This window comes from Alexandromys fortis, unplaced genomic scaffold, assembly GCF_014885135.2.
Source record: "Alexandromys fortis isolate MF-2015 unplaced genomic scaffold, M_Fortis_MF-2015_v1.1 scaffold_22, whole genome shotgun sequence".
Classification (NCBI taxonomy): domain Eukaryota; kingdom Metazoa; phylum Chordata; class Mammalia; order Rodentia; family Cricetidae; genus Alexandromys; species Alexandromys fortis.
In genome coordinates, this window is record NW_026067900.1 from 4227429 (window position 1) to 4248192 (window position 20764).

At 46.6% G+C, this 20764-nt stretch overlaps 1 protein-coding gene across 3 annotated transcripts in view; it reads left to right on the top strand.

Annotated features, from left to right (window-relative positions):
* The window catches only part of Myo1e (myosin IE), a 188605-nt gene that overhangs the window by 71900 nt on the left and 95941 nt on the right, over positions 1-20764 (top strand). The window contains exons 1-3 of one of the 3 annotated variants that reach the window (XM_050125638.1): positions 7811-7840; positions 8637-8780; positions 20044-20133. In XM_050125638.1, coding sequence (XP_049981595.1) covers positions 7826-7840; positions 8637-8780; positions 20044-20133 — 249 coding nt within the window. In that variant the 5' untranslated portion in view covers positions 7811-7825. Of the gene's footprint in view, positions 1-7810; positions 7841-8456; positions 8475-8636; positions 8781-20043; positions 20134-20764 lie in introns of those variants that run through there. The other 2 variants (XM_050125653.1, XM_050125645.1) reach the window with 2 other exon arrangements.

A 20764-nucleotide genomic window follows, 5' to 3' on the forward strand; every position in this document is an offset into this window, starting at 1 on the left:
GCTGAGGAGAGAGAGCCCGCCATTGAGGGGTTGGTTCATTACTAGCCTGATTAAAAGACGTGGGTGGAGGTTAAACACGCATTTGTGACATGAATTTATTTCAGTGATTCAGTTCACATTGTTGTGTGTCTGGAAATGGACTTCCCCCACTAAAGTCAGACTGTCACCCTTAGCTGGACTGCAGAGTTAAGAGAAGGGTGGCCAAGATGGGTGTCATGGTACACACCTATAACCTTCGAACTCAGGAGGATCAGGAGTTCAAGGTAGCCTTGGCTATATAGCAAGATTGAGGCGAGCCTTGACTACATGAGACCCTGCTTTAAAAAAAAAAAACCCTAGAGAAGGGATGTTTGTAAGGGGATTTCCCCTTCCATTTTGACTTCCTGAGGTTGGAGGCAAATAGGTCACCTTTGAAACTTCTTGGGCCCGGTGTCCCCATTCATCCTGCCAGTAGCTGCCATAGTATGGTAATCAGGTAGCTCAGATATTCTGAGATGAGCCAAAGAGACAGGTCTCACAGTGTAGCCCAAGCTGGCCTCAAACTTGCAGTGATCTTCCTGCCTCTGCCTCCTGAGTACTGGGGATTAACAGGCATGAACCAACACACACAGCTTGGTGTATCATGTATTCTCTCAACTTGTACTGGCAGACACTAAGTACCACATGTCAGGCACTGACCTGCATGCTAGGGACACCACAGGGGACAAATGTTCTCTGAAGACTGACTCCGTGCTACAGAGCTTGGTCTTGTTGAACCAGAATGTTCTGAGTTCCAAGCTTTGGGGGTTCCCATCAATATTCTCTATACTTGTCTACACTTCTCTTTAAGGAGAAATCTTTTGTGGTGTTATCCAGATGAAAGGGCTGTTTGCAGCAGTGAGGCGGTGGCCTTCAGAATGGTCACAGTTGGAGTGCCACCCACTTTGTTTATGAGAGGCAGAGTTTAAGTATGACCCTCTGAGAGCCAAAACACAGCATATGTAAGTCTGGGTGGTGCTGAGCAATTTAACCTTCCTGTGTGCTGGTTTCCTGCCTGGTGAGATTGTTAGAATCAAGCAAGCTATATATTAGATATTAAAGCGAATTTTATTTAGTTATTCTATAATAATGATTATTATATTCTATATACTTCATTCAACAAGTATGTGTGAGGCCACCCGCAAATGCCTTGGCCATTGTATTAGGTCTTGGATAGGTGAATGAGGCATAGTTCTGGGAGCCAGCACCGTGCTGCTGTTGCAGGGGGTGGCATGGGGCTCCCAGAGAGGACAGCCTGGGCTGATGGGACAGGAATTTACAGGCAGTAGGCGTAGGAGGTAGAGTAGGGAGGAGCTTGCTGGAGAATATTGCATCTAAACAGGGAACAGGGTGACTCAGTGATTCCTGTCACACACACACACACACACACACACACACACACACACACACACACAGAGGATGGGAGGGCGGAGAAAGGGAGAGAGGAAGAAATCAATGCCTGGAGCCACAGAGCAAGTGGAAAGCAGAGTTAGAGGGGGACAGAGGCAAGATAGGGAAGCCTTGCTAGGATTTGCACATTAGATACAAGGCCAGCTGTCCCGTGAGGCACAGCTTCCAGGGTCTAGATTAGGTTTGAAAGAATAGACTGTTCCCCAATTTCCTGTCGCACTTCTAAGGGAGCCTCCAGTACAGCCTTTCAGTGTGGGGGCTTGCATCCTGGGGAGCTTCAAGGAGCCCAGGCATCCTGAGCTGGGTTGTGGGAACCTGTGGCCCTGGGAGTGTGTGAACCTGTGGGAGTGTTTAAACCTGTTCTAGATAAGGGCCAGGGAGGGGAAAGGAGACTTTCGATGAGGACCAGGAGGGCAGGAGCCACCCCTCTTTTTTGAGCGGTTGAGAGAGAATTGGGTCAGTGATGTGGGAGTGTCATATATCAATCTGTTGATTTCATTGGTTAAGTTATAATAAACCAGCTGCTTGGCCTCATGGCTTGGATGGGGTGCTTACAAACATTACTAGAAATGGGCTAGTCCAGGTGCGAGAATTAGCCTGTAAGGGCTAGAGTTCATGGGCCAAGCAGTTAAATGAATACAGTTTGTGTGTTGTTATTTCGGGCATGAGCTAGCCAAGCGGCTGGGGTGTTGGGGACGCAGCCCCGCCGCTCCTTATTTCAACAAGTCAGAACCAAGTTGGTTATTCTGGAAGGGATCTCTTCCAGGGAAAGGGAAGAAGCAGTCCCTTAAGATTAAACATTAAGAGAGAATGTTTCTTCAGCTTGAAGTCCAGCCCCTACCCTGCAGCCTCTGCAAGGCATCCCACTGTGGCGGGCTAGGAGGCATCTCTGAGGTGAGAGGACCAGAGCAGGGCTCTTGGGAGCCCTGAAGGACAGTGCAGGGAATTGAGAGATGACCAGAATAGTTCAGCCTCACAGATTTCTTACCCTACTGCTTATCAGCGAAAGGGGGTCCGGACTCTACAGAAGGGAGAAGCCTTTGGGGATACAGAGTTAGGCTAGCAACACTCCCCCAAAACTGTCAGAAATGGGGGGGGGGGGGCTGACCCAGTAGAGGACTGCGGCAAGTGGACCAAATGGAGACTTGCTGCATGCGTAAACACTGCAGCAAGCAAAGTGGACGTGAGCAATGTGGGGGAGGGTGTGCCTGGAGTGCGTATGTGTGTGCGCACATGCGCGTGCCACTGTAGGTGTGGGTATAGTTCAGAAGACAGCTTCAGGTGTCCGTCTCGCCTTTCTCCTCGTGCGAGGCAATGTCTTTGCTGACATGTGTCTCTGCACGCATCAGCCTTTAGCTGGCCCACCAATTTCTGGAAGTTCTCCTGTCTACCTCCTTTTCCTCCATAGGAATGCCAGGATTACTGATGTATGTTCTACTGCACCCAACTTTTGCATGGGTTCTGGGAAGCCAAACTCAGGCCCTCATACACGTGTGACAAATGATTTAACCCCTGAGCTAACATCCCAGCTCCATGTATATTTTTAAACCTTTGTCTGCTTATTTATTTCTTAATGTTTTCCTAGCTGTCTTTACATAGTGAGGCATTAAAATAGTCACCAAAATAATGCTTTAAAAATTATTTATTTCTATTTTATGTGCATGCATGTTTTGACTGCATGTCTGTAAGTGCATTGCATGATTTCCTGGTACCCATGGAGGCCAGAAGAGGGCATCAGATTCCCTGGAACTAGGATTGCAGATGGTTAGGAGCTGCTGTGTGAGCACTGAGAACCAAACTCAGGTCGTCTGCAAGAGCAGCAAGTGCTCCTAACAACTGAGCCATTTCTCCAGCCCATTAAAAAAAATGAAAATGATTGTTTAGATTAAACAGAGTTAAAATGAACAGTTTATGGGAAAATTCACAGCACAAGATGAGTGGAAGTTGGATATTAAAAACTGTTAAGGTAGTTTAAATTGGTTGAGGTTTTAGGAACAGTTGGGTATAATGTGTGCTAGATACCAGAAATCTTAGTAATTGCATAGAGACGTTCCATTGTGGGGGGCAGGACACAATCCTACCTCAAATGTTAGATTCAGAAGACCCTTCTGGTTGAAGCAAACATGAACCTGAATGTGTCTCTAGGAATCTGTTACTGTGTTGTGAATTTTGAGACCAGGTCTCCTGTAGTCTGGTCTGGCCCACATCTCTCTACATAGCTAAGGATGACCTTGAACTCCCTCCTGAGTGCCAGGACCGCAGGCATGCACCACCACACCAGGTTTATGTGATGCTGGGTGTGAGCCCTGGTCTCTCTCTCTACCAATGGAGCTAAACCCCTAGCCCTGTTTCCTTCATCTCTGTGGAAATGATATAGTCCAGTCAAGAGAAAAAAGACAAAGGGCGGAAAGCCAGGGATCCTTGAAAAACTCACCATCTAACAGATAGGTCCATCCCTTTCCTAGTGCAATTTGCCAGATAGAAACAACTGAGCCTTAGGCTAGGCCAGTGAATTGAATCACCATCCCATGTTCTCAATAAAACCAGACCTTATCAGTTTCTCTGTGAAATACACTTGAAGGGTGCTCAGGGATTCTGGAAGCCAGATGAGCTGCCCTGTCCCATGGGGACCAACTAACGACCAAACAGGTGACATTGTCCCTTTGGACAACGTCCCCCAAGCACCTTCCAAAACTATCAACCACTCAGGGCTGAGACCCTGGCCAGGTAGCTGATGCCACCCTAGCATGTTATGTTAATTTTCCTTTAGACTGACCATCCGTAATGTGAAACTCCCAAATCTAAAATGCTCCACAGACCAGAGCCAATGCTGCTCAGGGCTGCAGGTCCTTCAGACCCCACCTAAGCCAGAGCATCTGCAATCTCAGCATTCCTGTGGGAAGATTCATAGATGTATCCTTTTTTTGTTGTTTTCTCTGTGTAGCACTGGCTCTCTTAGAACTCATTCTGTAGACCAGGCTGGCCTCGAACTCACAGAGATCCGCCTGCCTCTGCCTCCCGAGTGCTGGGATTAAAGGCGTGTGCCACCGTTCCCACAGCTGCCTCAAAATAAAGCTGCCAGATTGAAAAGGATGTGGATTTTTTTTTAGTTGACTAGTTTCTAAAATTCTAATACCTATTTTTAGCTTGCTCCCTAAAAATATTGTTTAGGAGTCTGTAAATGTATTTTTAGTCTCCTATCCTTCCCAACACTGGGCCTGTTGTGTTTCTGGATACCTTAAACAGCCTCCGTTTTCTTGGCCTCGGAATGGCATTGCCCACGAAGGACTCCTCCTCTTCTGGGTGAAGTGGCTAAGCCAGAGTTTGCAGAGGCGTGACGCAAGGGCCACCCCAGGGTGTGTGGGACACCAGTAAGGATAATGCTGCCTGTGTGTGCAGGCTGACTCACCCCTGCTCTCCCGGTCCCTGCCCTGATAAACACACACACACACACACACACAGAAGGGGGGTAGAGCGAGGCGGGGGGGTGGAGGGGGGAGTCAGGGAGGCTCCACCTTTTCAAATCAGTCAGAATCATCAGCCTACTAAAGTTCCTGCCATGTGGCCCTTCCTTCCTCCTGATGAGAGACCCTGTGCCTGGGTGTGTCCACCCTCCTAAGCTAGGCTATATTATATGGGTGTAGACATGCCCTACTTTCCACAACCTTCTTCTCAATTAACTGCTGTTTTCCCAGGCTGAATGGCCTTTAGAGACTAACATGGGTACAAGAAAGTCTCTGCATGAGGCCTACCTGACAGGAAAATCCTTGTAATCACTGATAATTTAAGGGCTACAAGTAAGTCTTCAGTCTCGCTATAACAGTTCGCAGTACTACATCCATCTGTCTCCTTCTGCCTTCCTCTGTACCCTTTTTGTTTAAAAACGTACTGTTTTTAGGGAAAAGGGGACAAAAGGAAGGGAACAGAGGGGACAGGGATGACAACGTGGCAAAGGTTTTTTTTCTTTTGTTTTTATTGAGCTATACATTTTTCTCCTCTCCCCTCCCTTCCTCCCCACTCCCCTTTTTCTCTCTCCTGTGACCCCCACGCTCCACATCCAGTTTACCCAGGCGATCTTGTCTTTTTCACCTTCCTATATAGATCACAAATGTCTCTCTTCGAGTCCTCTTGCTTATCTGGTTTCTCTGGTGTTGTGTCCTGTATGCTGGTTTTTCTTTGCTTTACCTGTGCCCATCCAAGCACGCCAGGCTGCTGCCGCCCAGCCAGGAGTAGGCGTGATGAGTAAGGGGAAGTATGAACATTTGGTCAGGGCAATTTCCCCCGAACTTTGGCACATCCTCATACTTCTGAGGCTGTAGTTGATGTCCTAGAGCAACTGCCAGCCACCGGCCTCTCCTTAGAGGACCATAAATGGTAAGTGTCCCACCGTGGCAAGCACTCCTTGACTCTAAAGGCCTTTGTCATTAAACACAGTTGCCTCTTGCGCACCTTTAAACTCTGTTGGGTTGGCCGAAAGCCCTGAGGTACACGCTTCCCTGAGCACAATACCACATCTCTGTGTGTTTCCCTGCTCAGCCTGGTTCTGCCTGCTGGGCTCTGTTTCCCTCCTCCAGTGTGGTGGGAGCAGCCTATTCTCGCCCCCAAGGCGCCTATCCTCCCCTTCTCCCCTCTGTTTTCGCTCTTTATGTCATCTGATTTTTTAAAAAAATTTAAATTTGAATTTCATTTTTATAAATGAACTTTTTAAGGTTAGCATACAAAAGTAACAGATTCCTTCGTGGCTTCTTCATACATATGTGTCATTGTATCCTAATCTTTCTTGTGAGGGTTTCTGTCTCATCTATGTGCCCAGTAGTTGTCTTTTTGTGATGAGTTGGGACAGAAGGGAAAAGGAAGGTGGGAAGCTGAGATGACTCTTGGCAATTTTACAAGATAATTCACAGTGTTGGGGGGAGCGTTGTGAAAGCGGAATTCATATATGCAGCTGTTGTTGCCTGGGAAGTAGGGGAAAGAGAAAGGGAAGTAATTACATTTATGTGTGCAAACATGGGATCTCTCTCTCTCACACACACACACATACACACACTTATACACACAGAGATTCGTGGCCAATTAGATATGGAAAAGTTATCTGATTAAAGACAACTTAGTGTTCTAGTCTTTGACACGGAGAGGAAGTGGTCACTAGCAAAGATTGTGTGTCTTCTTTAAAAGCGATTTAAACATTTTATTTTACGTGTACGAATCTTTTGTCTGCATGTATGTTTGTGCACAATGTATGTACCTGTGCGTGTGGAGTCTGGAAGGGGGTGCCGGATCCCCTGGAACTGGAGTTACAGATGATTTTGAGCCACCCTGTGGATGCTGGGAATTGAACCCAGATCCTTTGCAGGAACAGCAAGGGCTCCTAACTGCTGAGCCATCTCTCAGCCCTGACGATGTGTCTTTGTAATGAGGAGTTCCACCCAGAGGCAGTCTGGTATCCTGTTGCCATTTTAGTCTTGATAAGACCGATGTAAATGCCTGTGGGCCACAGGGGAGGCCGTGGAAGAAGCCATGTTTGGGCAGGTCTGCAAAGAGAACTGGAAGCCCCTCTCTCGTGAGATGGTTAACAGACTGGTCACTGCAAGTGAAGTAACTCTACAAGGACAGTCTTCTGGGTTCACTTGTGGCAACCGCTCGGTCATGTTCTTGGTTCATGACCCCCTCTAGAATCTCTAGAACTAGAGAGAAGTCTGAAAAGTAAGGAAAGAGAGACATGGCGGGGGTTGGGGGGCTTGTAGCTTTGTAGTTAGAGCACTTGCCTAGCCTGCAGGAGGTCCTGGGTTCCATCCCCAACACTGCAGAAACCAGGAATGGTGGCTTATGCCTATAATCCCATAACGCAGGAGGTAGAGGCAGGAGGCTCAGAATTCAAGGTCATCCTCAGCTACACAGTAAATTTGAGGTCAGGGTAACAACTTTTAAGATCCTTTTTTGGGACAAAGACACCCAGTAGACTCAGCAGGGAGCCCTATTCTCCTGGAGCATTGTTAACATCAGGGGAAAGACTCATTCTCCGAGACAGCAGGCAGGACCGTGGGATGGAGAGGAGCCACTGGACCTGGTGGCTGTCCACATGACACCGGGTACCTTGAGGGTCTGCATAAGCATACATACTATGGCACCCATCTCCCCTGCCCCTTGTTCTTTGCTGACATTAAATAGCCACTTATCGATGGCTTTCTGTTGTCTTCAGTCATGTTTACCTTTTTCAAAGGGAAAATAACATTTTTAGCCTTCAGTGTGCACGTGTATGTGGGAGGTTGGCCAGAGAACCAGAGGAGGAGTACTCTGGGTTGTGTCTGGTCGGCTTTGGGCACACGAAGGGAGCCTTGTGAGTCAAGCTGTGGGCAGAGCCTCTCTGCTCTCTCTGCTTGCCACAGAGGAAGGAGGAATGGTGACATCCGAGGTAATTTTGCAGAATTGATATTATGTGTTGTTCTGGGAAAACCAAATATATCATATGGGCAGTTTCTGTCCACTAGACGGCATGGGTGGTAAACCTTCTAGAACCTCTTCCCACGGCTTGAGCCCCTGGTGTGTGGCATGCTTTTCCTGCTGGTGGCTTCCTCTTGGCTGAATTTTGATGATTGCTTTCCTCTCTGAACCGCTTGGACTTAACTTTTTATCTGTGTCCTCCTCAGACAAAACAAAGCAGCATCATGTATTTTCCCTGTGAAAGAAAGTTAATACAGCTTCCATCTTGTTTTCTTTTTCCTACCTCTCCTGTCTCACACAGCCTCTACTTCCGTTTTCTCATGCTAATTTTGATGTCTGAGCAGCTGGCCTTTCTCAATACCCTCGTCCATAAATTTTCCCTGCTTTGTTGAAACTCCCCCAAGTCATGAGCTTCCACCGTCCAGGCAGGGCTGAGCCTTAACTTGGTCCATCAAGCTAGCCTAGCACATAGCATCTCTGTGAAGACACTGAAGTTGACAGCAAACGACAGTATTCTAGACTCTTGTTTCTTGTCGGGATTACACGTGTAATCTGGTTTCTTTCCTTTTCTTTTTCTGTTTGTGTGTAGGCTTTTTTGCTTGATGGTAAGGCTGGAACTCAAAATCTTTGCTGTGCTTTATGATACATTTTTGTTTTGGAGAATATGTATATTTGTGTGTGTGTGTGTGTGTGTGTGTGTGTGTGTGTGTTAGAAAACTCCAGGAGAATATGAACTACCCTAACCTATTCTATGCTTTTGTCTCCAGGGCAGCAAAGGCGCCTACCGGTACCATTGGCAGAGTCACAATGTCAAGCATAGTGGCGTGGATGACATGGTGCTGCTCTCCAAGATCACAGAGACCTCCATTGTCGAGAACCTGAAGAAGAGATACATGGACGACTACATCTTTGTATCCTTTGTCCTCTCCTTTGCACACCCCTGGGATAGGACAGCTCCACAGTAATGTGGGTCTCTGCCCATGAGCTACGCCTCCCGAAAGTCTGAGCTGGCTCTCAGAACTGGCTCTTAGTATTTTCGCTTTTGGAATGGGGCAGCTGTGCTTCCAAGGGCAAAGATGAGGCTAAGGTGTTTTCCTGGCGTCTCACGGGGTCTAAGTGCAGCTCCATCGTAGTGTCCCTTTGAGCTACAGCATTATGTATTCTAAGTGTCTAATCCTGCCCTGTCTGCAGGGTTCTGTGTCATCCTGACTACATGATAGGAACTCTTCCCTCCAGACTATGAAGATTTAAAATGAATCACCTGATGAATAGAAAAGACGCCTCCCCAGTTTTTCTGAACCTTTATATTTGCTGAAGGAAACATGGGAAGGGATGATCAGCTCTTGAAAATGCCTAGTGTGTTTCCCTGTTAGCTTGCCATATGCCGTTTTATAACAGGGCTTTAAAAGCGCAGGGCACACACCTCTTGGAAACGTGTCTTGACTTCACAGTCCAAGAGAACTATGATAGTGGAGGATGCTCCTCCTGCAGTCAGGAGTTTTCCTTGGAGCAACTATACGTTAGTGAAATGTCACCTGGGTTAGTCACAGCCATGCAGAGGTCTGTGTTACCTGTACAGCAGTGCCAGGGTGCCAAAGGCTGATGCTGGGGTGGCTGATGACTCCTGATGGTAGATAGTGTCTAGGAAGCATGGGTGCTTTATGACGTAATGTGCATCTTGAGTTTCACCCAGAGCGCCTGGGGAAGTTTTCTCACCAGGGGCTTTTTGTTTATTACTTGCCGTCTTTATTTGACTATTAGAATCACCGAAACCTAGACATCTATACTTTTGCAGGCTGCCTTGGCTGCCTGCCCATCACTGGTGTGTTAGGTGTTTAACTCACTAAATACTGCTGTAGCGATGCCCTTACTTCAAGACACTTGAACCATTGCAAACAGTACTGTGTTGTTTCTTATTGACCAAAAAGGGAATCTCCTCTAAATATCTGTGCAGTTAAATTCCTAAAGCCCTCTTCTTAAGGCTCAATATATATTCAAACTTGTTGACTGTTATAATAGCGTTATTTAAATTTTTAATGTACAACAATGAGTTGTTTGTATATTTTAAAAGGGTTTTGTGGGTTTCATTATTATCTCTTGCTGGCCTGGAATTTGTTTTGTAGACCAGGCTTGCTTTGAATTCATAGAGATCTGCTTGTTCCTGTATCTGAAGTGCTGGGATCAAGGGCATACACCACCCGGCCCAAGCAAGATTTTTTTAAATTATTTTTAATTATGTAACTCTGTGTGTGTGTGTGTGTGTGAGAGAGAGAGAGAGAGAGAGAGAGAGAGAGAGAGAGGAGAGAGAGGAGAGAGAGAGAGAGAGAGAGAGAGAGAGAGAGAGAGAGAGAGAGAGCAGTGTCCAAGGAGACCATAAGAGGTTCAGAACTCTGATCCTCTGAAAGAGCAGTACAAGCCCTTAACCACTGAGCCATCTCTCTAGCCTCTATACATATCTTTGGGATAAGATGTGATGTTTTGATGCATGTGGACATTATAGAATAGTTAAATCAGGCTAACAGATCTGTCACTTCCTATACTTGGATATGTGGTTTAGCCATTTAAAAATCTCTGATCAACTTTGATATATTTGTGCTGTCCCGTCCAGAGAATTATCTACAGTAGCTCTGCTTTTGGTTTTTTTGCTTGTTGTTGTTGTTATTTTTGTTTTTCAGGACAATGTTTCTCTGTGTAGCCCTGGCTGTTCTGGAGTATGCTCTGTAGACCAGGCTGGCCTCAAACTCAGAGATCCATCTGCCGCTGCCTCCCAAGTGCTGGGATTAAAGGCATGCACCACCAACCACCTCCTGGCTGTTTTTAGTTTCTGAGTAAGTGAGTTTATTAAACATGTAGCAAGCAAAAGTAGAAAAATAAATAGTACGTGGCAGATAGAGAGAAACCTCGGACATATAATAAAACATCATTAGACAGGCACCCAGGACACGCTGCAGAGACAGCTGGGGTGGCCTAAAAGACAGTACCACCAAACTGAAAGTTAACATTGAGCAGAAACTTACTAGGGAAAACACATTGAGGCCAGTATGCAACGTGGAGCAGATTGTCCCCCACGGTGAGATTTCCAAGATAAAAAACAAAACAAAAACAGTTAACAGCAGATAATACCAAACTGGGGGCTGCAGGACGTCCAGCAGGAACACGGAGTTTCTGATTGAGTCTTCCCTCCACGGATGAGCTAGCTTCTCAAGGCTGAGCTCCGGCCTCTTGTTCCTGCTGCAGAGATTTTACATTATAGGACAAACAAGAATAATAAGGTTGGAAATAGTTTACAGTCTAGCTGTTCTCAAGGGCACAATGTGTTTATTACCCTCAGCTGCTTGCTGATTCTCCCCTCTACACCCTGCCAAGCCCCTGGCAGAGCCAGGGAGCCACCTGACCCTGGGCAGGCAGTTTTAGAAGATTCTTGACAATAACATGCTTGGGGCTGAAGGGGAGGCAGCTGCTCCGCTCGAACGGCACATGGCAATTTGATGATATAATGCACATTACAATATGACATTATTGTTAACTTGGAGTAAACAGCATCCTCTTGGTTAACGGTGGCCTGTGGCTTACAGACAGATCCTGCCCACCGTAGTCTTTAAACGGAAGTTCCCCTGGGGTACAACTGTGCTTGTTTAATGACAGATTCTGCCGCTTTCATGGGTACCATGGCCTAGCCAAGCCACTGAAACAGCCCATCTGACCTTCGGAAGTCTAAAGCAATTACTTTCCAGAGCAGAATTAGCGCCGCCACCTGCTCCATGCGCCTTAGTTTGACCGTATGGAAGCAGTCGTGTGTCCTTTAGTTCTCCTCTCCTCTGGTCACACACACGGAAATCTGTTTATTTCATTTGGATTTAACACCATCAAAAAATGTTGTGTACAAGCCCCCACGGCACATGGAAACTGGTAGGTGGGTTAGGAAGGACTGGGTGCAGGTTGTGGATCCAGACTGCCTGGCTTCTACCTACTGAGCTGCATCCCAGCGCTAGAAACTCTTTTAAATGGAAGATCCAAAAGCCTTGGGATGTAGGCTTGGTTTTTGAATTATTTACAGAGAAATGTGGGGTTTTTTTTTGTTTGCCTGTTTGTGTGTGTGTGTGTGTGTGGTATGCACACACGTGTGTGTGTGGTATGCACACATGTGTGTGTTAGTGCATGTACCCTTACGTGTGCCTCTGGAGGTCAGGGGAGGACACTGGATGTCTTCCTCTCTTGTTTTCCATCGTATTTTTGACTCAAATGCCTCTCACTGAACCCGAAGCTCACCAGGCCAGGCTGTTGAACCACTCCGGTTTTCCAGGGAGCTCCTAACATGAACCTGTTTCTGCCTCCCCAATGCTGGGGTTACAGGCATGTGTAGCCATGTCTGGCTTTACTAGGGATTCGAACTTGGGTACTCTTGTTTTCACAGCAAGCATTAGCACCCACTGAGCCTTTTCCCTACCCAGTAGACGTGGTGTTCGATCAGCTGAATGAGAGAAGACAAGCAATGATGGTGGCCGTTGCCTAAAGTCAGTCCAGCCTCAGTCCAGACAGCCGTGCCCCTCAGCGGGCTGTTTACTGATACGGGCCCAGAAGCTTCTTGCAGACAGGCAGCATAATTTGTATGCGGAGAACAAGTTGTAAAAGCCCTTCCAAGCAGTGTATTTATTTGACATGACTTATATAATGCAGCCTAGCAGAGGGAAAGACACTAAACCACCCGAAATCCTACCACCCAGGGCGAGTTCCTGTGGATCTCTCGGCCTTTAGCTTTCTCCCGCGTGCGTCTACACAAACGTGCACGCTCTCTTGCTGTTTAACAAAACCGCACCCCCCCCCCTCAGGTATTTTTGGCTTTGCCACACAGTTCTTGGCACGGGATACATTGTATTAAGTGATCCCTGAAAATCTGTTGACTCTCAAGACTTTTTAAATTCAGACAGCAGAATTTTTTTAATGACTCGATGGGGCAGGGGGTGGGGGGTGGTGAAGGCCTTTGAGTCAATAACTGACTAATGGTGCGCTCGCCCGAGGAAATGAGCTGCCCGACCACTAATGACTTTATGATTTAGACATCTCTGCCCACTCCGGCGTAAATGGGCTTGCTTTCGGCAGGTGGGAGGGAGTCACTTCCAGCTCCGGGGAGGCCTGGCGCTGCTGATGGATGTTTGTAACAGGCAGTATCTGCCTTCCCCTCTTTCCCTCTGGTCTCCGTGACCACTTCAGTCTTCAGAGAGAACCCATAGCATAGCGTTCCTGTAAGTGAAAGATGACTTCGTTCTTTGTTTCTTCTGTGTTGGTTAAGGCAAAAGAGAGGTTAATATATATATGAGCACGCCTTTTACTTCTCCCGCCCATAAAACCAGCCCTGTTTTGTATTGTAGATCAGCACAAAGGGCACTCGGTGGCTAATGCATGCAGGCCAAGCATGGTTGCTTTGTTCTCCGTCAGGAAACAAAATCCGCTTAGAACACGCTGACATTGTCTGGCCGCTAAAGCCCCAAGAGGAAGGCTGAGTTTACCGTCCTTTTCTTAGAGATGGCTGCCACACTGCTTACAATTACGTTCTAAAATGTGCGAGGGGAGAAAGTTCTGGAGTTTGGAAAGAAAAGAGCTGTAGCCGCACTCCGCTGTCCGTCCGTTCCAGCCGCTTGGCTGGGCAGAGTTCCTGTGTGGAGCACTTCGCACTTGCTGCTCCAACTGTCTTTAAGCTTTCTTCCCTCAAAGGCCACCGCACTCAAACGTGCTTGGCATTTTTAATCCCTCAGTGAGGAGTTCAGGCTGTCCTGCCAGACCAGTGATTTGGAGAGGCAGTGTGCTCTTAGTCATTCAGAATGAAACTTGGCCCTCGGCAGCCAGTTCACACAGAGGGGACAGCGAGCTGGGTGAGACATTGGTCTTGTGACTGGAACCAAAGGTTCAAGTTCTGGCTCAGAGCTTCTCCAAATACAGGACTTTAGCCAGAGGCCTCCCCTTCCTTCACTTTCCAGTAATATATATGTGGTGAGGTTGACTTATCGCTGTAGGCTGTCATCGTGTTCAGCAGTTCAATGCTCTTAGCTTTGCCTAAACTTCAAAATACATATGGAGGGCGGGACATGTAGCCCAGTTGGGAGAGTACCTCCCTAGTGCGCTTGAGGAAGCCCTGGGTTCAATCCCCACCGCCACGTAAACCAAGTACTGTCCTCCTGAGAGAAGGCAGGAAGATCAGACATCCTCAGCTACACTGTAACCTTTAGGTCAGTCAGGGATCCACGAAAACCTGTCACAGAAGAATACTAAGAAATGGACTAGGGAGATCACTGGGTGGTCTCCTGGAGGACCCGAGTCTCCAGCACCCTCATTGGGGGCTCATTCACAACTGACAAGAATTCTAGCTCCAGGGAGTCTAATACCCTCTTCTGGCCTCCACGGCCACCGTCTACAATCAACAAGCACACATATACATAAGTAAAAACAAATCTTTAAAACATAAGAAATAACCTCTTTTCGAAGTTAAGAATGAGACAGAGGTCGGCAGAGGCTCACCTCATCCCTACATCCCCCAAAAGGCCATCTTACACTACATGTGTCGAAAGGAGATGCTCTAAAGCCAAAGAACGGTCCTTTACACCGGATGAACTGGGTCTTGTGGAATCCATCACTACCGTCGGGGGAGGGACACAAAGGCTCAGAAGTCAGGTGACATCGTTCAGGAGTTGATTCTTTCCCGGCACCTTTGCTTAGGTTTCTAGGATGAAGCCCAGTTCACTGGGTGTGGTGGCGAGTGTCTTGATCGGTTGAGTCATCTTGCCAGCCCTGAATTGAGCCTCATGAAAAATTCAGCGTGTTGTTCTTTTTTATTTCCCTTCTCAAACTTGTGCTGCAGGTGGGTGAGCATTCATCGACACAGGGACCAACATCTGGGAACCAGTCAGTTGAGGATCTGCCTGGTTCCTCCTGACTCTCATTGTCTCTTAAATGAGGCGCCCCACCCCCGCCCCGCTTTTATTTGGTATCATAGCTTTATATCTGCCTGCAGTTTGAGAATTAACTTTAAGCCACACCTTCACTGTGGAAGATTATGTGTGTAGAGATAATGGCCCTGGCGGTGTCCCCAGAGGCGCACCTGAATTATGTATTGGGTGTGGGAGGGAGGACTGAGGGACTTTTTTGGAGCTCCAACTCCACCAGGGCCCTGAACTCTTTGGGTATTAGCTCAGGTCTCTAAAGACCCAGCCAGATAGAGAAGGTGAAATTGTTTAGATACTTCCAACCGGAAGCGACTGAATTTGTTACTCTGGCCGGTTCTGATGTAGGTGCGTTTGTAGGTACTTAGTGTGGTGGAATCAGGACACAGTGACCTTTTCAAATCGAACTTTGTCTTTCATCAGTCTTCTCAGATACTGATTCTCTGGGGGACCCTGCTGGGAAATTTAGGGGAGAGTCTATAGCATCTCCCTTCATTCTCACCTGAGTCACTGCCTCCGCATCGGCCTAGAACAGTCTAGAAGAGGTTGTTCACAAAGCACACTTAAACAACCATGGCTCCATTTCCAGCCCAAACTCACCTCAGTTCTATTTATTAGGTGGCTGAGGGCGTGGGGGAGGGGCAGGACACCTTTGGCTTTCATCCTCACGCAGCCCTTTCTTCTCCTGTGGCAGTGGCCCATTGTCCCCAGGAAGTGTATCCTTTACCATGAAGGGAAGCGCGCTATCTTCTGTGGAAGGCTTATGTCTCCCCTGGTTTGTTTTTTGCTCAGAATTGGCATTTTATAGCCTTCCAATTGGTCCTACCCTAACAATGGTTACAGCCATTGAGCAAGAGAATCTGGATGAGAGACAAAACCTATATCTTCAGTTTTGATTATTGGATGCTTACACAAATCTTTTTCTTTCTCCTCGTTTTTTGAGATAGGGTTTCTCAGTGTAACAGTCATGGCTGTCTTAGAACTAGCTCAGTAGACCAGGCTGGCTTTGAATGCACAGAGATCCTCCTGCCTCTGCCTCCCAAGTGCTGGGATTAAAGGCATGCACCACCACTGCCCTGCAATCCTTACACAAATCTAAAGAATAAAAAAATCCTACTAAGATAGATTCTATTTTATTTATTTATAATTTAATTTATGTGTATGGGCCTTTTGCCTGCATGTATGTGAACCACATGCTTGCCTGGTGCCCGAGGAGGGGCATGGAGCCCAGGGAACTGAGTTACAGACGATTATGATACACAGTGTGGGCGCCGAGAATTGAACCCTGGTACTCTGGAAGAGCAGCCAGTGCTCTTAACTGCTGAACCATTTCTCCAGCTCCTAACGTGGGTTTTGGAGTGGACAAAGCCTCTTAGTTCTAAGTAAGGAGAGACAGCAGAGCATCCCAATCCTCCCGCATGAACCCTTGCACTGCTGATTTAAATGTAAGGTTGATATGTGAACAAAATAGGGATCGCCCAGTTATAGTTCAGTCTCAGCTAAACAAGTAGCCTTTTAGTGCAAGTGTGCCCCAACGTTACTCTAGGTCTGCTTATAGCTTAAACATTCTCATTGTTTACCCAACATCCAGATTTGATGAGGTGGTCTGTATTTTTTTATTCCCAACTAACAATAGCAATGGAAGTACTTAGTAGTTACAAAAAGCTGTTAATTATTGCACTCCCCCCCCACCTACCCAACAGAGCCTCCTAGCCCAGGCTGACCTTCCCCCTCCCTACTTAGCTGAAGATAACTCCTGAGTGCTGAAGTCTCAGGCCTTGAACTCACAGAGATCCACCTGCCTCTGCCTCCCAAGTGCTGGGATTAAAGGCGTGTGTCACCACTGTCCGACCATGGGTATCTTTCACCTCTTGAACAATCAAAATTAAATATTAAAAAAGCACCTCATCACTATCTTTTCTCTATTATTAATTCATCTTCATTTTTCAACTTGGAAGGTCTTTCTGGTCAGTAACAAGTGAAGTGAAAAAAAAGCAGTTGAGTCATTTTGTGTGTCTGTGTGTGTGTTTAAATTGTTTGACATACCCACACCCATTTATAATGTCTATTAACAATTCCATATTTCATCTAAGGCCAAAGTGGTCCCCTGCGTTACGATGTGAGAGATGGCACTGTGTAATGACACATGCATCTAAGAATATGAGTTGAGGGAATGGCATCTGGGTGCTGATTGCTGTTCATTGATTATTTCGTCTATTTCCACGGCAAGGTTATTAATTAAGTAGGTCTTGGTTTATCCCCATCAACCATTAACCACAGCTTAGAGATATGTTCTGTACAGTCTGGAAAGTGCTCTGCGACAGCTGTGCCTTTGGTTTTTGAGTGCGTGAACTTATTAAGTGCGTAGCAAGTAGGAATAAAATAATGAGGGGGAAATTGATGGATGGATGGATAGATAGATAGATAGATAGATAGATAGATAGATAGATAGATAGATAGGGAGAGAGACATATGTCATCAAACCAGGAACTCAAAACATTCAGTAGAAATCAACGGGAAAAGCTGGCATTAAAGCAGGCAGCTTCTTGATTGAGAGACTCCCAGGCAGAGGGGAGAGTTCCCTGAGTGGAGCTTCCAAGAAAAAGAAAAAAAAAAAAATAGCAGCAGACAGAGATGGCGTCATCAAACCAGGCTGAACCATCAGAATCCATCAGAAACTGACTGGGGAAGTTGAGGTAGTTGGCTGTAGCTCCCAACTGAGCTTCCTTTCCATGGCTGAACTGTCTGGCTTCTCTGCCCCATGGTAGGCACTTGCATATCAATAGTGATTTCTATTGGAAATGGTTTCTCAGCTGGCTCTACCCAACGGCACAGCGAGTTTACTCTTGCCCTGCTCTGCCGCTCCCTCCCTTGTCCCCCTTGTCACGTATGCGTGGCTACCAACCCATCCTTAGATACGGGCCTTTGAGGGCACTCGACATAAAATGCTTGTCTGAAGTCAGGGCAGGGAACCCAGGGCCAGCTTCTAAGTTCAAACAACACATGACAATTACCAGTATAATACCCCAGGTGAGAGTTGGACGGGGCTTGGGGATCCACCCTGTTTGAGCCAGCCCCCTGTTATATATCCCTATTATAGAATTGGCTTCCCTGAGAAATAATCTCACCGTTTTATATTCCTTTGGTTATTTGAAACTGTTTATTTGTTAATAGATTTTGTTTCAATGATGTATTTGTTAAAACGAAGATTTTTCTAATTCAGTGATTAGTTGAACAATTTTGCGTGGGGCACAGTTGTGCACACCTGCAGATCCCAGTAGTCGGGAGGCTGAAGCGGGAAAATCACACGAACCAAAAGTGAAGACCAACCTAAGAAACACAGCAAGAGACACTGCCTCAGAAATAAGAAAAACATCAGAAATATAATGGCGGGAGGGGGGTGCTGATTTTTTTTTTTCATGATTTTCTTCCCTCGGTGGGGACAAGATGTTTAATTTGTTCTGTTGTTCTCTGCTGAATTCCCCCGCACCTTAAAGTGCCTGGGGTGTTGTAAACAACCAGCACAAAGAAGTTGGTTGCTGAGTAAAGGGGTGGAGAGGCAATCTCATAACATCCCCTTACTTGAGTGCATTAAAATGTATAAAACTGGATTAGCCCAGGGGACAAGAGTGCTTGGTATATGGTGGTGGTGCATGCCTTTAACACAAGCACTCAGGAGACAGAGGCAGGTGGATCTCTGTGAGTTCGAGGCCAGCCTGGTCTACAAGAACTAGTTCCAGGACAGGCCCCAAAGCTACAGAGAAACGCTGTCTCAAAAAAAAAAAAAAAAATGCTTGCTATGTAAGAATGAGGACCCAAGTTCAAATCCTCTAGTGTCCATGGGAAAAACTGGATATAGCTGTGCATGCCTGTACCATCAGCCCTGTGTCTGGCAGAGACAGAAGGACTCCTGGGGCTCCTTGGTGGCCAGCCTAGCTCCAGGTTCAGTTAGAGACCCTGACTCAAGGGCAGAGTGGAAGATACCAGCCTCCTTCTCTGGCTTCCTCACATGCACAGGTCACAGGTACAGACACCCTCACGCAAACATGTGTATGTACTACACACACACACACACACACACACACACACACACACACACACACCATAATCTTCCAGATACGTACACATACATACACACTGGGTTTTTTTTTGTTTGTGTTTATTTTTATTTTAATTATAAACCACTTCAAACACACATATACAAGGTAAGACTTTAAGGGGAGGCAAAAGAGATGGCTTGGTGGGTAAAAGTGTTTGCAAAGTCCGAAGGCCTGAGTCTATTTCCCGGAACCGTACTAAACAGCTGGATGCAGATATGAAGGGCCAGCACCGCAGGAACCACAAGAGAGAACCTGCCTCAGCAAAGAGGGAGGGAGGACCAACTGCAGGAAGTTCTCCTCTGGCCTCCACACAAATGTGGTGGACCCAGTCTACCCCACATAAAATAACTTAAAAAAATTTTTTTTCATTATAAAAAACAAGCAAAACTTGACATCCAGTGCACACTTCCTCTCAGAGAAGCCTTACTGGATTCTCCAAATACTATCTTTTTTCTCTAAGCCTTAACCGTGTGGAATTGTTATATTCTTCTCCGAATGTAAATGGATAAAAATAAATGAGATGCTGAAAACTTTGAGAATTAGAACGTTTGGTAATGTTGGTACCTCTCACTTTCCCAAAGCTTCTGGGTCCCCCTGTTTGTTCAGGGGGGAAACAAATGTGTGGGTCATTTACCTCAGAGGTACACGTTCCAATGGAAGAGGGCTGCTCACTGACCTGATTGTGCCCTGGGCGCTTCTATTCCGTGTGTGTGTGTGTGTGTGTGTGTGTGTGTGTATGTGAGTGTATGTGTGTGTATGTGTGTTCCTAGCTCTCCATGCTGCTGGTCTGAGAAGAAGGTACTTTAATTTATGTAGAATCCTCTGTGTGTGTGTGTGTGTGTGTGTGTGTGTGTGTGTGTGTGTGTGTTCCTAGCTCTCCATGCTGCTGGTCTCAGAAGAAGGTACTTTAGTCTGTGTAGAATCCTTTTTGCAGCATTGATGATGAACCTCGTTGCTGTTCCTGGGGAGGAGTAAGCCCTGAGCTGCGTAAATGACTGCTTTTGCCTTTGTGGTGTTCATAACGTCCACCCTGGCTGTCCTTCCGTCCAGCAGCTCATTGCATGCTCCGTAGCATCTGTTGACTGAAAAGCCTGTCTCTGTGAAGGTGAATGATGGACCTTAACCAGACTGAAATCCAGACATACATAGGATCCGTGTTAATCTCCGTCAACCCGTTCAAGCAGATGCCGTATTTTGGAGAGAAGGAAATTGAAATGTACCAAGGAGCGGTAAGTTACGTACTCGATAAGTTGCTGCAGTGTTCAGGGATTTTGTCATTTATAAATGAAAAATATACATATTTCATGAAGTTATCAGTACATTTGCATTTCCTTATGGATTATTTATTGGAGGAGGTCAAGTAAATGACCTTGTTTGAGTTTTGTGTTTTTTTTTTTTTTTAATTTTCGAGACAGGGTTTCTCTGTGTAGCTTTGGAGCCTGTCCTGGAACTCACTCTGTAGACCAGGCTGGCCTCGAACTCACAGAGATCCGCCTGCCTCTGCCTCCCGAGTGCTGGGCTTAAAGGTGTGCACCAGCACTGCCTACCTGATTTTTTATTTTAATTGGATACTAATCTTCAGCATGGAACTCAAGGGGGTATAGACTAACGGGTTAATTTACATATATAATTAGTTAAGTGGGTTGCATTACGCAGAGTCTGCAGTGGTCTTCTGGCTTCCACGTGTGCTCCAAAGTTACCAGTAATGAAAAGAAGCACAGGAGGAGCTGGGGGATAGGTCACGGGCTTGAGGACCAGAGGAGCTGGGGGGATTAGGTCATGAGCTTGAGGACCAGAGGAGCTGGGGGGATAGGTCATGAGCTTGAGGACCAGAGGAGCTGGGGGGATAAGTCACGGGCT